Source organism: Podarcis filfolensis, assembly GCF_964270895.1.
Source record: "Podarcis filfolensis genome assembly, chromosome: 14".
Lineage (NCBI taxonomy): Eukaryota > Metazoa > Chordata > Lepidosauria > Squamata > Lacertidae > Podarcis > Podarcis filfolensis.
In genome coordinates this window covers 3215627-3232911 of record NC_139616.1, presented here as the reverse complement: position 1 = coordinate 3232911, position 17285 = coordinate 3215627, and the positions used below count along the sequence as shown (strand labels likewise).

Genomic DNA, 17285 nt, shown 5'->3' with positions numbered 1-17285 from the left:
ACTAGTAGATAAGAAAGAGAGAGGAGGTTTTGATTTACCAGACCTGACTTTATATTATGAAGCTTCGTGCTTGGTATGGTTAAAAGATTGGCTGACTTTAGAAAACACTGACCTATTAGATCTAGAGGGCCACGATAATAGATACGGTTGGCATTCGTACCTATGGCACAACAAAGTAAAGGTACATAAAGGTTTTCTAAACCATTTGATTAGGAAATCTTTATATGAAGTATGGGATCGGAATAAAAACCTCCTGGAAAGAAAGACACCGTGGTGGATATCACCAATTGAGGTGTTGACAACAAAAAAAGTAAACATGGAAGGGGAAAGAGTAACATATGAGGATATTACTAGGAAAACAGACCAAGGGATAAAGCTCAAACCATATGACCAAACTGAAAAGATGTTAACAGGGTGGCTGCAATACCACCAGATCAGTGACTTATTAAAGGAAGATAAAAAGAGAAATGGGTTCGAAGATAAAAAATCGAAATTCCAAATTGAGTTAATAGACTGTAAAGATAAAATTTTATCAAGAATGTATAGTTTATTGCTAGAATGGTATACAAAAGACGAAGAAGTAAAGGAATCAATGATAAAATGGGCAATTGATATTGGGCATAACATTGAATTGGATGCGTGGAAAAGATTATGGAAGGAGGGTTTGAGATTTACAGGATGCATGGCTTTAAAGGAAAAGTGATGTATAGATGGCATTTGACGCCAGTAAAATTAGCTAAAATGTATAGGAAAAAAGAAAGAAAATGTTGGAAATGTAAAAAGGCAGATGGGGACTATTTCCATATGTGGTGGACCTGCAATAAGGTAAAAAAATTTTGGGAATCAATTTATAATGAACTCAAAAAAATATTTAGATATACTTTCCCCAAAAGCCCGGAAGCGTGTCTATTAGGCTTAATAGGAACAGAAATTAAAATAGAAGATCAAAATTTGTTCATGTATGCTACAGCTGCCGCGAGGACCCTTCTGGCCCAAAGATGGAAAGTACAAGATATACCAACTATTCAGGAGTGGCAGGCGAAGTTGACAGAATATGCAGAACTTGCCAAACTGTCAGGGAGGATCTGGGACCAGGGAGATCAAAGATACCAAAATACCTGGAGTAAATTTATTGAATATTTAAAGAAGAATTGTAAAGAGGTCAAGACACTAGCAGGATTGACATAATACCTCCAATGTATAATAGTACTAATATGAGAATGATGTGCGTGATGGAAAGAGGATAAATATACCAGTTGTGGGGAGGGAGGGGGGTCGCGACTCGGCAGAGTCAAAGGGAATGTATGGTGCTATTACAATTTGTTGGAAAAGAATATGTAAGGAAAACAATAAAAATTTACTTGGGAAAAAAAACAAAGGCATTCCTTTACTTGTATTTAGCATTATTAATAACTGTTTTGGTGCCTGGAGCCATCTGATGATGGGAAGGGAGGGGTTTGCAAGAACCCGGTGTGAGTTGTTATTATTAGTTTCTGCAAAGGGAGTTGTCTCTTCCCGCACCAGGAAACATTAAATCACCCTGCAAGAAAGGGGGGTGAACATCAGTTCAAAACCATAGGGGAAACGTTCCTCTAAATATGACTGAAATGAAAGAAACACAGAGTGAGGGCTTTCTGTTCCTATTCTTCATCTACCTCAGTCAAAAAGGTTTCAAAGAAGCAAATTGGAATCTGTGGAACATGGTCTCAACCACTTCTGGGCATAGCTAGATGTCTCTCTTGATGTGGTTCATTGATCTTGCAACATCAATTCAATGTCATACAATAGATACTTGTCCATGGGTGTGACCCACTCCTAGCTAGCCATGCCTGATGATGAAGTTCTCTGCCATACATACATCTTATTACGAGGATTCAGGTTTCCCATGACATGTTTTGCATACAGGAGGCCCCGAGTTCAGTTCCCAACAACTCCAGGTATGGCTGGGGGAAACTCCCAGGTTGGAGAGGTGCTGCCAGTTAGTGTCAACAGCAATAAGGTAGGTGGACCAGTGGCCTGACTTGGTATAAAGCAACTCCCCTATATTCTAATCAGTCTTCACACATGTGGCCTGATTTTGACTCCAGCATCTCAGGAACACCTCTGTATTTTCCTCCATAGCAAGAGCACATCCAGCAAATGTTATCCAGATGGATTTTGTCCAATCTTAATTTATTTTACAAAATCAACATAAATGCATATCAGGTAGAGAATTCCATAGTGCTAACCTTCCAAGTGGCAGAAACAAGATAAACAGTGGGGGGGGGGGGAGAGAAATTGGGAAACAAACCAGATTCTTTTGCTACTTATCTCAATTGCACCTCTTTAGATTTGCAGTCTACCAACACATTTGTAGATTGCAAATATTTACAATCTTTAAGCAACAGAGAAAAATCAAACACATTAAGTAACCTCTGCCTTTCCTGCCTGGTGCCAGAGAGCAGTTAGTTTAGCTTTCTGTAAGCTTTTAAGGCAAAGGGGGAAAGCAAGTGAATGAGAGTGATGAAAAGGGAAGGAACACAAAACAAGCAATGTCTTGTGTGCATTTGGCCTTATGACGTAAAAAGCCGACAAAATTTCTGGCCTCAAACCAAATCCTAAATATTTGCACTGACGTATTTGCTTGGAATGCAGATTTGACGCCATGGCTTAGAACCGTGAGCCACCAAAGGGTCGTCTTCTTTTCAGAACAAAACTTTCCTATGTGGCTGCAGAATTGCAGGATGTTTAACCACATCCAGGCCACACTTTGAAACTCATTTCGCTCCCATCCCACTTCCACAAAAAGGACACCAGTTCCTTGACAGAAAAGCTTCCCCGAACAGAGAAAATGTGAAGACTTCCGCCCTGGTAAACCTCCCTATCCACCTTTCTGCACTTATAGCTCTGTCAGGTGTGCCCTTTGCCCCACTTGTTTAGATTTTATATTCCCTATCAGGGTTCTCACAATAGCTAACTGACTGCAGGTAATCTTCCTTATCTTTATGGCAGTAGAAAGCAGGCCTACAAAGCAAAGAGCAGAAGGCAAACGTAAGTGGGTAAACAGCGGCTGCTTCACTTTTCTCTGAATCATTTGTGAGTTGGGCCACCTTGTGATTTACACACGTACACACAAGGTTGATACATAAGGCACAAGCCAATATCACATAACTGGAAAGAACTGTCTATTTACATAGGTGCAAATATGTACAAGGAAGGTAGAAAACACATAATTTCCTGATCTTTCATTGTGTAAAATCGTCATGGAATGTACAAGGCATGATAATATAGAAGCAGTCAACAAAGGTCAACTGATCTTACTAGATCAATGGTAAAAAAGGTAAAGGGTAAACGACCCCTAGATGGTTAAGTCCAGTCAGAGGCGACCATGGGGTGTGGCGCTCATCTCACTTTCAGACTGAGAGAGCCGGCATTTGTCCACAGACACCTTTCCGGGTCATGTGGCCAACATGACTAAACCGCTACTGGTGCACGGAGGACCGTGACAAGTGCCAGAGTGCATGGAAACACCATTTACCTTCCTGCTGCAGTGGTACCTATTTATCTACTTGCACTGGCATGCTTTTGAACTGCTAGGTTGGCAGAGGCTGGGACAGAGCAATGGGAGCTCACCCTGTCGTGGGGATTTGAACTGCCGACCTTCCGATCAATGGTATGCGATTTGTGGCCCTCCAAATGTCATTGGATTCCACCTCCTATCAACCTCCAGCCAGCATGGCCAATGGTCATGGAAGATGGGAGTTATTAGTCAGCAAATAATAATAATAATAATAATAATAATAATAATAATAATAATAATAATAATATATGCCACCCATCTGACTGGAGTGCCCAGCCATTCTAGGCAAAATCAGGAAGGCCTCAGGTTCCCCACCTCTGGGGAACATAAGACATCTGCTGGATCAGGCCATGAGTTCATCTAGTCCAGAATCCTGTTCTCACAGTGGCTGAGCAGTTGCCTATGGAAACCTGCACACCTGCACAAGAGGCCTCTTCCCTCTTGTGGTTTCCAGCAACTAGTGTGAATTGTAGCCCAAAGCACTGAAGGTTGGGGAAGTCTGAGCTAGGCATTTCTAACACAATCACCAATACCAACAACACCAGATTGATGTCAGTAGGTAGCAGAAGCATGCGTGTTGCATTAGCAAAAACCGGACCAGCAGCTACATAAAATAAAATCTTAAGCCCCACTGCCAATTTGGAAAGTTTAACACAGGTTCCAATGTGGAACTAAACTTTGCAATGATCCAAGGAAACAACACTGTAACTGAAAATGTTTCAACCCTTCTGGGTACTGTAGTTTACCTCACCCGAAGTTACAGTGCCCAACAACCCTCCACAAATCACAGGCCCAGAATTCTTTGAGGGAAAGAAGGTGCTTCAGATGTGCAAAAGGCATCCAGACTCATTCAAGTTCCATCTCCAACGACTCCGAAGCCCCTCACCCTCCCTGCCTCTTTCTTTTAGATCTCTTTTAGTAGGGGAGGCCCCCACATCTTCCCTCCCCACAGTGTCAACTATAGTTTTTGGAGGCCCTTGAGCAAGACACACTTGGGGGGGGACCTACCCTCAATCTGGCTGGGGGGAGTGGAGACCCTCCAAGTGTCCCTATTTTCCAGGGACAGTCCCGGATTTACAGAAGCTGCCCCGGTTTCTGATCTGATCCCAGAATCTCCTGCTTTCCTTAGGACGTCCCTATTTTAATTGGAGAAATGTTGGAGGGTATGGGAGTAGGGGAGTGTGGGCCATCAGCCAACCACACCGAACTTTGGCTGGTGCTGCCTCCCCGAGGCCCCAAACCAATATGGATGCTCTTTCAGCCTTATTTTCAGCCTGGAGATGAAATGACGAGACAGCTTTTGTGGTTGAAGTCTTCCTTGTTAGTATGCAGGAGACTTGTGTGGATCACAGAATGCAGAGCTGGAAGGCGCTATGAGGGTCATTTAGTCCAACCCCCTGCAATGAAGATCTTTCACATGGATTTTGAACCCACAACCCTGAGATTGAGAGTCTCATGCTCTACCAACTGAGCTGGTTTTGAGTACTTTCTGCTGCTACATCTTTCTGCTGCCCTCCAGTCCCTTCACTGATCCAACCTCTGTCTACATCAGAAAATATTGTTACCCAACCTTCCAGCATGGGAAGTCTCAATTTATAGATGAATTTTAATAAGGCCACATGCAGACTATGCACTTAAAGCAATATGATGCCATCTTAAACAGTCATAGCTTCCCTCAAAGAATTCAGGGAGCTGTAATTTTTTAAGGGTGTTGAGTTGCTATGAGACCCCTGTTCCCCTCCCAGAACTACAGTTCCCAGAGTGGTTTAATAATAAACTCCTCTTCATGGGGAGCTCTGGGTATAGTAGCTTTGTGAGAAGAAAATGGGGCCTCCTAGCAACTCTCAGCAAACTACAGTTCCCAGGATTCTTTGGGGGAAACCACAGCTGTTTAAAGAGGTATCATCTATCTATCTATCATCTATCATCTATCATCTATCATCTATCATCTATCATCTATCATCTATCATCTATCATCATCTATCTATCATCCTTTTTAGATACGGGAGACTTGTTTTTTTCTTAGGTCTCTGCTTAGTTAATAGCTAAATATCCAACCACACTGGTGCTTCCTTAAATGTGTTGATGGCTTTTGATGGCTAGTGGCTACTAACTACCAAACATACTTTACTTGCACATGAACTGAAAAACAAACAAGCAATGTTTAAAAGCTGAGCTGCAAGTAGTGCAGGAGACAGACATCTGAGTTGTTGCAGCTCCAAGAAACGGGTGCTACATCACAATCTAGCAATGCCTGTGAAAATTTGTATATTTCTACGGAAACATATTACAAAACCATTCTAAATCTCAAGGGCTCTCATCTCACCAGAAAACAGGTAGTGTGGGAAAAAAAACCTGCTGTTGAAACTCTACCACTCAAGTTGAGAAAAAATAATCCCCTGGTTTGCTGAGGGAGAAAGTTCAGGTGCAACTTGCAAAAACATTCAAAGCAGACTGAGCCATGAGATGATTTTTAACCCAGTCCTGCTATATTATGCCTATCAGAGCTTTCCCATCATCAGTGCAGTCACTATAATCCCCACACATTTTACATACAGGAAAAGGAACACAGTAAATAGAGACTTGATTAAATAACAATTTGTTCACTTCTTCCTTCACATACACTCATTAAAGAAAAAAAGTAAATGTAACCAAAGCTGTGCATCAGATTTTCCTTCAGGCAATGGAGCAGCACAAGGCAGGAGAGTGACTAACAAATCTCCCCCCACCCCCTGTGCAGCTTCCCCATAAGTCACCTTCCTCCTCCCGGCACCTTCTTTCCTTGACCTATGCAACACTCAAATGTATGTCTCTGAGATCTCAGTGAAGAGATTACTGGCTGCTAGCTAAGTACTTTAGGAATGGGTTGACCATCATACTAGATAGATCCATGTGCCAGGACCTCAAAACATAAGTTTCTAAATTGTCTTCTTGGTGAGGAACCTTATAGGCATTCACTCAGAGCTGCTTCCCATAGATTAATTTGTAGCGCAGGTACTCTTCTAAACACTGTAAGGCATAGTCATCAACTCTGGGGTCAAACTTGTTGGCAAACAGGTGGTGCTGGGTGATCATCCAGTGTAGGTCGCCTGCCCCATAGACACACACTGCTCGCCGGTAAGAGCCTGAGCAAGGAGGATAAGGGGCCCCCTTACTGATGTCTCCTTCACTGTAGGACCATTTCACCAACCTTGGAATGGCGTTCATGTCTGTCAGGTCAAATTTAGCACTAAAGGGGACTGACCCTGGGACTCCTGGCATCCGGTGCAGAGTGGCCCACAAATGTTCATCTGGGCTATAAGTATCTTTGGACCACTCTATCAGTGCTTTTGCCATTGGATCTTCAAAAAGATGTTGAACAAACTCTCTGGTGACCACGATGTATGCGTTCCCAGTGAACATGGGGGAGCTTTGTGGAGGGGGGTTCTTTGCAGTGGAGGTTCTCACCACAGAATTCGTCACTTCGTGCCGGTACTTCCACCGGCCCTTTTTGCTCTCTGATGGTTTCTCTGACTCCATGTTGTTTTTCCCATTCAAAAGCTTTAGAGCATGGACAATCTCTGCGTTAGTTTTGATGGGGAAGTCTGTCCCACAGGTGTTCAGGAGGTATTTCCAATGTACTTTGCTCTGAAGGAGGTCTTCCATGCAGTTCAAATCAGCTTGGACCCTGGACCACGAAGCATACACAACACGCTCCAGCTTAGATGCCACAAAGACATTCCCAAAGCAGGAGGCAATGGCCCGGACTGCCTCTTGGAAAGGTTCTGGGGCCTTCCTGTCAACGTGGACGCAGTACACATTCTGGGGGGCATAGATGGACCTCAACAGTCTCTCAAACATTTCAATCTGATCATGGACCACCATGGAGTAAGCGATGGGGAAATCCTCCTCCTCTTTGCTCAATGGGAACTCGATAAACCTCCGGCTTTCTTTGAAGAGTCCACAGTCCTCAGTCATGTTCAGGTACTCTTTCTCTCCCAGGAGAGCCCTTCTGTTTTTGAGTTGCAGCCTGCTCAGAATAGCCTTCTCGATCTCTTTGGGGTCCCCTCTGCTGATCCGTGAGCAGCTGATATTTCCCTTGGGAGGGAGTCTCACAGACTGGTAGAGCCTGTCTTTGCAGAACTGAATCCCAGGGTCTGCGATGTCTTTCCCCAAGTGGCTGAAGTCACACTGCCAAGTGGAGTATTTCAGAAGGCAAGTGGCAAACAGCATCAGGCTCCCAAACACCAGCAGGCGTGAGATTCGACCCAGGAACTTTCTTTCAAACCAATACATTTTGGGGGGCAGGGTGCAGAGAAGGACCCTGATAGTGAAGCCCAAAATCCTTCTCCCAGGCCAGTAAACTCCTGAGCCTACTCAAAGGTTTGTTGTCCACATCACCTTGGCAGCCACAGGTGCTCTAAGCAGTGCTTCCTCAGTCCAGCCTGCCTCATATCTGTGCTGCTGCCAAACGTAACCTGAGAGCTCAGATGAGCTGTCAGGCGTCACCCAGGGAGGGAGGGAAGAGGCTTGTTTCACAGCAACGTCTTTTCACCCTGGAGATGTTGCAATCCAGTGCAAAATGAAAAACAGGACGTATGGGAGGTTTAAAAGAGGCTTAACTTTCCATTAGAGCATCAGTGAACTTTAATAAGTTACTTGATTTTCTGGTAGATTGGGGATTCTAAATATTGTCTGTACCAAGAAGAATATAATGTGAAAGGCGGCATTTGTGATTATCGGGATCCAGTGGGGGCGGGGGAGAGAGGTGTGGTTCCAATTGTGGAACTGCCTTCGCCGAAAGACTCATCTGGCATCTGCACTGTGTCTTTTCCGTATCAGGTGAATCATTACATTTTCAAAAATCTCCCCAGACTTTTTAGTTTCAGTTATTTCCAAGATGGGGTGGGAAACATTTCCCAGCCCAAGGGCCGCATTGCCTCATGGACAGTCTTCCAGGGGCCACTTGCTGGGGGGGCGGGGCAGAGGCAAAAGTGGGAGGGGCAACTGAGACATTGTCTTACCTGTGTAACATAGGCTACATTCCTACCAAAGGGAATGCACACAAACACACAACTCCATTCTCCATCCAGGCAAAGGACAGGTGTGGTTGTTGTTCAAGGACATGTTCCAGCCAGGCAAACACACTTGAGGAGGGCTGGTGATGGGTGTGGATTGGGGAGATAACTGCCATTTGGGGAGTGGGCTTGGCCTGAGGAGAGTTCCAAAAGGAGGATTCAAAGGCCTGACTTTTGCTTGTTTTCCTCTTCCTCGCCCACACCTGCCCTTTCCCCTTGAGGGTAAACTGCTCCAAAAGTCTTTCTGACTGAAGAATCTACTGCATACTTTGAATATAAAAATATTTGTATAATATAGTGTATTTGTATAGTTAGCATATTTTTCTCTGCCTTTTCTCAATGCATTTGGACCCCTCTTAAGATATCATAACCAAATTTTGCCCGATGGTTTCCTAAGAGCAGGGTTTCATCTAAGTTTGGATACAACTGGGTGCCATTTTGAATTAAAATAGTGGACTGAACCTTTCAAAACTGGGCTGAGTTTAACCACTGAATTCAAAACTGCACTGCTTTTTTGTTGTTTGTTTCTTAGAATTCCCAAAAAATGCCAGACACTACCAACTTGTTCTGTTCTGTTCTGTATGATCTCGTTGAGATTCCTGCATTGCAGGGGGTTGGACTAGATGACCGTTGAAGTCCCTTCCAGCTCTATAGTTCTATGATACTAGTGGGTTACAAATGCTTTGAATGGATGGATGGATGGATGGATGGATTAAAAGCCAGGCCATGTCCACAGCTGCCAAGTGTCAATGTGTAACAAAAGGGACAGCATTTTGGGTTGGTTTTTTTTGCTTTATTTTGGCAAAACATGGAGAGAGGAGGGGAGGTGGTTAACTGATTAACTAGGAAGTCTTTCATTTTCTTGACAACCCTGTGATCCATTCACCCTCCCCACCCCCACCACCCCCAATGCAATTCAACTCTCCCTTACTGTGACTTTTTATTCCTGCGTATTTGCTTCCTCTCTAGTCCATGGTAGTGCAGTCAAAAGGATAGTAAATTATCTGACTAAACATTGTTGACAGATCTTAGCTATCGTAAGGGTTTGATCCCTACCCAAACTATATATTTTAGCAGAGGCTCCCAAACTTATTTGGCCTACTGCCCCCTTTTCAGGAAAAAAATTACTTGGCGTTCCCTGGAAACCTACCTCCTTTAAGCCTCCGGGTATACAGCAGTATATCATCAATCAATCAATAAAAATAAATAAGTGAAGGGGTGGGATTGGCACCGTAGCCCGCCTGCCATTGGCCAAATAGGCAGACAAGCTGCAATCCACTGTCCGGGCCTGGGTGAAGCTGAAAAGAGTTCACCCAAGCCCAGGAAAACCCTTTGCCTCCAGAACGACTGCTGGATCCAGGAGAGGTGTTGTCGCTGTCCCGCATCAGCATCCAACCTGGTGGTAAGTGTCATTTAGGGACGTGGGTGGCGCTGTGGTCTAAACCACTGAGACTCTTGGGCTTGCCGATCGGAAGGTCAGTGGTTCAAATCTGTGCAACGGGGTGAGCTCCCATTGCTCTGTCCCAGTTCCTGCCAACCTAGCAGCTCAAAAGCACACCAGTGCAAGTAGATAAATAGGTACTGCTGCGGCAGGAAGGTAAAGGGCGTTTCCATGTGCTCTAGGTTCCATCACAGTGTTCCGTTGCGCCAGAAGCGGTTTAGTCCTGCTGGCCACATGACCCGGAAAGCTGTCTGTGGACAAACACTGGCTCCCTTGGCCTGAAAGCGAGATGAGCGCCACAACCACATAGTTGCCTTTGACTGGACTTCATTGTCCAGGGGTCCTTTACCTTTACCTTTTAAATGTCATTACGTAACAGATGAAACATGACCGATTTTTCAAAATTCTCTTCCCTTCTCTTCTTTATGCTTCCACCCCCCCCTTATTTTTATTCAACACCCCCCCAATTGCACCAGAGGCTACTACTGCCCCCCTAGATCATTTCAGCACCCCCAGGGGGCAGAATCACCCACTTTAGATAACACTGTATTAGAAGATAATAATGATACACTTTTGAGGCAAAAGGCCAGTAGGAATCACAGTGGAACTGCTTTAACTGAACAGAAACTGATTCTACAATCTAAAAAACATTATTAACTTCAGTAAAACCCCAAATCTGCTGTGAGAAGAAAGGAAACACCAGAAAAGAATTTTAACTGGAAAAGAAAGAAACAGAGCTTGAATGGAAGCAGTAATTTAAATGAATCTACTTTTGAGTTTGAAATTAATGAAGTTGAGTTTGAGAAAATGAAGACCTTGATTGGGTGATCTATGTTGATCTTGAGAGCAAAGGACCACATTACTTCCGTCTGTTAGATGATGATGATTCCATAGAAAATTAAGGAGCACTGTGAAAAGTCACCATAATTAAAATGGAGTCAAAAGGAGAGAGTAGTCTTTGCATCACTTTCATCACTGTTGAAAGGCATCCTGCTCCTTCTTTCAGCAGTCTTTTCAGATTTGCTCTTCAGGAAATATCGCTGGCAACAGGCTTTGCCTGCTCTCACCTTCCTGTTGGGTTAAGATTGTCCATATGGCCAACCTTAAGAACATCGGAAGAACCTGCAGGATCAGGCCAATGCCCATCTAGCCCTGCATCCTATTCTCACAGTGGCCAACCAGATACCTGTGGGAAATCTGCAAGCAGGACTCAGTACAAGAGCACGCTCTGCTTCTGTACTTTCCAGAAGTGGCATTCAGAAGCACTGAAGCCTCTGGCTGTGGAGGCAGAGCAGAGCCCTAAAGGCCAAAGGACCCCTGACAGTTAAGTCCAGTCGCGATAACCCTTTCTTCCATGAAATTGCCTAATCCTCTTTTAAAGCCACACAAGTTGCTTTTTGAAGATGCATACAAGTATGCAGCCACAGATGGGGCCAGTGTGGTGAGGGTAGAATCATAGAATCATAGAGTTGGAAGGGAACCTAAGGGTTCCACCTAAACATTAGGAAGAACTTCCTGACAGTAATAGCTGTTTGACAGTGGAATTTGCTGCCAAGGAGTGTGGTGGAGTCTCCTTTGGAGGTCTTTAAGCAGAGGCTTGACAACCATATGTCAGGAGTGCTCTGATGGTGTTTCCTGCTTGGCAGGGGGTTGGACTCGATGGCCCTTGTGGTCTCTTCCAACTCTATGATTCTATGATTCTATGGTCATCTACTACAACCCCCCCCCCCCTGCAGGGCAGGGATCACACTAAAGAGTCCATGACAGACGGCCATCTAAGTTCTGTTTAAAAACCTCCAAAGAAGGGTAGCACCTCAGAGCCATCCACTTGCAGATTTAAAGCTATACCTGTGGTGCACCAGCAGACCTTGCCCTTCCCCACAGGCATCCACGCAGCCCTGCCCTGTCCCAGCGCCAGACACTGGCTCTGTAGCTTTGCCCCACCCCACCAGCTCTACTGTGCTGCTGTAGTTGCTCACCTACTCTGGGCCAACAGCTGAACTCCAAGTAAAATTCCACACAGGGGAGCATGAGCAGCCGTGTTTAATGAGGCGGCTTGTTTCTTCTGTTAATGAATTACCAAATATGTACAAGTGATCGAAATCAGTTTCCTTCCCCATGTACATTATTTGTTTCTTTTAAAATGCATCCTTTACAACATTAAGTTCCAGTAGGGAACATCTAGCATTGATTAAACACGGAAAAAATGATTTGGGGTAGATTTATAAAAGCCCTATTGAGCATTAACACAATAAGTTAACAGCACCAAAGTACAATTAAGGACTTCTGAATTAGTACTAATAAGGACCTCCTCTCCCCATATGAACTGAATCAGACCCTGTGATCATCATCTGAGGCCCTTCTTCATGCGCCTCCTCCATGAGAGGTCTGGAGGTGGCAGATGAGAACCGGGCCTTTTCTGCAGTGGCTCCTCAGTTGTGGAATGCTCTACATATCTTTAGGCACCAGGCAAAAACTTTCCTTTATATCCAAGCCTTTGGCCTTTAACCATCTGTGGCCTTTTAGAAATGGGTGGAAATTTTTTTAATGTATTTTCCTTTCCTCTTGGTTTGAATGTATTGTCCGTCTGCCTGTCTGTCTGCCTGTCACTTTGGGTTGCCTCAGACAAGTTGAAATGACTAACAAAGGTAATAAATAAAAGGTTTATGATACACGACAACAAGGGCGCTCCAAGAACATAGAAAAGAAGTTGGTTTAGCAAATCTAAAGGCATTGCTCTTTTTTTAACTGCTTCCGCATACTTCAAGGAGTGTCTTCTTTGACACATTCCTGCCCATTCAGCTCAGGGAGGCTTTTGTTGATATCCACTCCTTTCAGGAGGAGTTAAATCTGGGGTTGCTAGCATGGAAACCACAAGCACAATGGCACCCTCTGTGCCTTCCCCTGGCACCCACAAATCGTCCAAGTCCCTCCCTTCCCCTGGGCGCAAGGTAGTAAAGGAGGTTACCATTTTCTTCCTTGAAAAGGACATAGAGCTGAAAGAGGAAGTGGGAAGGAGCTCTTTCCCGCTTTCAGCTCTATGTGCTTTTTCTAGCTGGCCACTGCGAGAACAGGTTGCTGGACGAGATAGGCCGTTGGCCTGATCCTGCAGGTTCTTCTTATGTTCTCAGAGCCCCTCATCCAGCAGGTCTTGATGTCTTTTCAGCATCAGGCAAAGGCCTTTTTTCTTTAGCTCAGGTGTCTATCCAGCGTGCTTTATATCTGGCCTTAGTTCTATTTTTAGGGTTGCCTTCTGCTGGATTTTGCCAACCTATTTTATGGATGCTGCTTCTGTGATTTTTGTGTCAGCGTTATGGTTCATTTTTTCCTTTTGGTGCTCAGGTTGGGAGTGCCATTGCTTATGTAACCAAAATGGTAGTTTCCATGTGCACAAAGCTCAGTTAGCAAAATTACTACAATGCCTTGCTCTGGTGCCATGAAGGAACCCACAGGGCAAGCCAGGCCAGTTGTCTCAGCACCAAGGAGAGCTCCTAATGAGCCACTTGCTCTGATGCAGGTCAGAAATGAACCAGGCCTTCTGAACCTCTGCATCCAGTTTGCCTTCCTCCTAGGCTCTGCCCTCCTTTGCGAACTAGAGTGTCTTAAAAGACTTGATCCTCTAGACTGAGGGGAATGTAAATTTCTTTTCTCCATGGACTTCCACCTGGAGCACTCCCTGCACCATTGCACTGGTGAGACACTCCATACCTCAACCCAGGGGTAGGCACCCATGGTTATCCTGGCTCTGGTTCCATGGGCCTTGGCACTCTGGGATCTAGTTCAGCCAGCTCCAGCTAGCTAGCGGTCCCCAATCACTGCCATTGAGCCAGGAACCAAGTCTGCCCCCCCTTTTTTTGCTGGTTGAGACTGTGGTTTCTGGCTTGGTGTCCTGGTCACTACTATGCTTCAGGGGGAAGATGTCTTTAGAAATTGGGGTTGTGTGGACTCAAAAGCAGCCTAATGAGGGTTGAGTATGGATCAATGGGCAAGGAATCCTGATTGGATGGAATGGAGTGTCCTGGATGACAGCATGACTGGCTGGCAAACAGCCTGAACAGAAACACTCCACACTGCAACAGTTTGTTGCTGGTCCCATCTGTTGTTAACTTCTTTTATTTTCCTTGTAGAGTTTTATTGCATTTGTTTCAAACTGCATCACACTCTAGGTGTAGTGTACTGAAGTATGGCTTATAAACCACCAAATAAATATATAAAAACCATGTTCCTACCTCCCTCTATTCATTTCCAACAGCAAGTAAAGATGTGGCAGGTTTTTGTCTCTGTCCAACTGGACTTCGACTGGTATTTATTGCAAACTATAACTGTGGGTTATTTGCTCTGATGTTTTTATATATGTGTTTATGCTTCATGATGTTACTGTGCTTTTATGGTTGTGGTACAGTAACTTTGAGGATTATACAGCAGAAACTGACAAAGAAATATCCACCCATACCAGTAAATGACTGGAGGCAGGGCGGTGAGCAGCACTCTGGGGTGAGCTGGGAGCCACAGAACTTAAGAGTAAATCAGAACCATGGGGCAAGCCAGGAGTCAAGACCAAAGAACAACCAAAGGTTGCCAGAAGACCCTGATACTCAAAGAATAATACAACTGTAGAATAGGAAAGGACTCCAGTGATCATCTAGTTCAACCCCTTGCAATGCAGGAATCACGGCTAAAGAATCGTTGACCGATGGCCATCCAGCCTCTGTTTAAAAACATCAAATGAAAGAGTCCACCACCTTTCCATGTAGTCCATGCCACTGCTGAACAGCTCCTAATGTTCTTCCTCATGTTTAGTCTGAATCTCCTTTCTTGACATTTGAATCCATTGATTGGGGTTCTACCAGATGGAGCATGTGGCAGCCCTTCAGATATTTGAAGATGGCTATCCTATCACCTCTCAGTCTTCTCTTCTACCCGACTCCCTCAACTGCTCCTCATGAGGCTTGCTTTCCGAACCTTTTGGCATCTTGATCGTCCACCACTGCATACATTCCAGCAGGAATCCTGGGAGATGGTTATGCAAGATCTCATGGAACCCAGATGGCCCTGCAAGCTCTCACAAGATCTTATGAGAACATCCCAGAGTTTGTGTGCTGAGTGGGCCTTCAAAGCTCTCCACCTTGCTTACTGGGCAAAGCCTGCTCAGTGCACTGGCTCCAGAATCCGAAGGATGTTCATGTGTGGGTGGTTCCAAGGGTTTGAATATATATGGTGTCTTCGTGGAACTGAACTCTTGCATAAGATGCCACTGTACTAAATATGTGCAACTTGGATGCTAGGCTGGGCTTGGTAAGGTTCTTCTAACTTTCATTCTGTTACCACATCGGGATTCCCTTTGCGTGCTGCAGCTGTGCATACAGTCTTCATACAAAGGAAGGAAAGGCATCCTGTTTCCACCAATGTGCCGTTTACTAGAAGAATTTGGACACGCAGCTGTGTGACTCATGCTATATAAGCAAGGAATAAGTGATTCATTATTGGCACATGGGGTGCGGAGGAGAGTATTTCTTCACTTACTGGGCTTCTTAGATACCCTATCTTAACGAGTACATTATGATCCAACCTGATAAGCCTCCCAGTAACCTCCTCATTGCTATTTTCTACTTCCTGCATGTTCTTGCTTTAGAAATAAGAATCCCCATTTAACGAAACACAAAAGCCCTTTGGTATAAGAGTGCTGTGATCCCAAATACATGGTGAATATTCACACTTCAAGGGTTCACAGCTTTTTGTTTCTTTTTTTAAAATCATCGTTGTTTTATTCATCACCTTCCAAACAGGCTCCTCAATGAGACTGACACATAATATTAAAAACTGTTATAAACAAAACAAACAAACCCAGATGAATTTAAAACAAGACTAACACAATTCTAAGAAACAGCCACACTCATGGTAAAAAGATCCAATTTATCCAGATCATTGAAGAGTTCCATTAACGCAGGTGTCTTCAACCTTTCCAAGCCCAGGACCCACTTTTCAGCACAAACATGCGTTTGGGGAACAATTTATTCATATCTTGCCAGATATTTGCATGGTGGCTGTGCTCCTGCTGTGAGCTGCCCTGCATCAGGCTGAGTCCCAACCCACCAGCTGAAGACCAGTGCATTCGCAGTCCATTTTTATCCATGGCTCCTTGGGCCAGTGAGCCAGATCAGCTTTGACTGGTGAGTGTGGCTACTCACTTTTCAATCCCTTGAAAAGTGATCGACACCTGTCAAAGTTCAAAGGAGGCTACTGTGACCACCAATCAGCTGATCAAGTGGTCCAATAAAGTCCATTTGGAGGAAGCAGCTTCAAAGTGGACTGAAAAGCAGCCCCACCTTGGCTTGGCTTTAGCTGTGGATTGCAACTTCTCACAGTCCACAGCTTTCACTCCTACCAGCCAGCCACACGTCTCTGGCTCCCTGGCACCCTTGGGTGGCTTTCTAAACATGGATCCTCATTGTTCATTGTCATCATGGTCCTAAATAACAAATACTCCTATTAATCCTGGCTGTATGTGCATGTTTGGTGGTGCAAAAAGGTGTGCCAGCTTCCCACGGAGATCTGTGTCTGCTAGGCAGTTCCTGGAACCTCAGCAGGTAACGGCTCGCTACCACCGCCACCCGCCCCACCCATTCTTTCTCAGAAGCTAGCCTGGTGCAACTATGGGATTAATAACAAGGGGATGGGAAGGGAGGTGGTGAATTGGGCATCCATTAGCTGCAGTTACCGTAGTTCAGAATGCTGCAGCACAATTGCTGGCAGGAGGAAGACCTTGTCAGCATATGACACCTGTGCTTAGAGATCTGCAATGGTTGCTGATTTGCTGCTGGGCCAAGTTGAAGGTGTTCCTATTAGCATATGAAGCCCTGAACAATTTGGGACCAGATTATCTGACAGTTCATTTTATCCTACTCAAGCGTCTAGACTGGTGAAATTGGCAGTATTACAGACGCCACATTCTGCACATGTAAGAATTTGACCTTTTAGTGTGGCAGCACCAACACTTTGGTACTCCCTGCCTAATGGTACTAAGCAGGTGCCTTCACTGTGCTCTTTTCCGCTCCGGCCGAAAACATTTTTGTTTAGGTAAGTCTATCCAGATGCATGGAAACTTGATGCAAGTTCTTGATGCAAGTTCTCATCAGGTTTTAGGCTATTGTTATTTTAACTTTTGGTATGGCTTAAATTATTGTTAATTTTATTTTTATTTTTATTTTATTACCGATCATTTTATTGT

At 44.6% G+C, this 17285-nt stretch overlaps 1 protein-coding gene across 1 annotated transcript; it reads right to left on the bottom strand.

Moving 5' to 3' along the window:
* Positions 1 to 3031: 3031 nt before the first annotated feature.
* On the bottom strand, positions 3032 to 8020 carry GCNT3 (glucosaminyl (N-acetyl) transferase 3, mucin type). Its single transcript, XM_083586818.1, has one exon. It carries the CDS (start codon positions 7832 to 7834, stop codon positions 6518 to 6520), a length of 1317 nt encoding a protein of 438 aa, XP_083442944.1. The 5' UTR covers positions 7835 to 8020; the 3' UTR covers positions 3032 to 6517.
* Positions 8021 to 17285: the final 9265 nt, after the last annotated feature.

Coding starts and splice junctions, on each gene's coding strand:
- GCNT3 (XM_083586818.1), bottom strand. CDS start 7,834: ATGTATTGGTTTGAAAGAAAGTTCCTGGGTCGAATCTCACGCCTGCTG.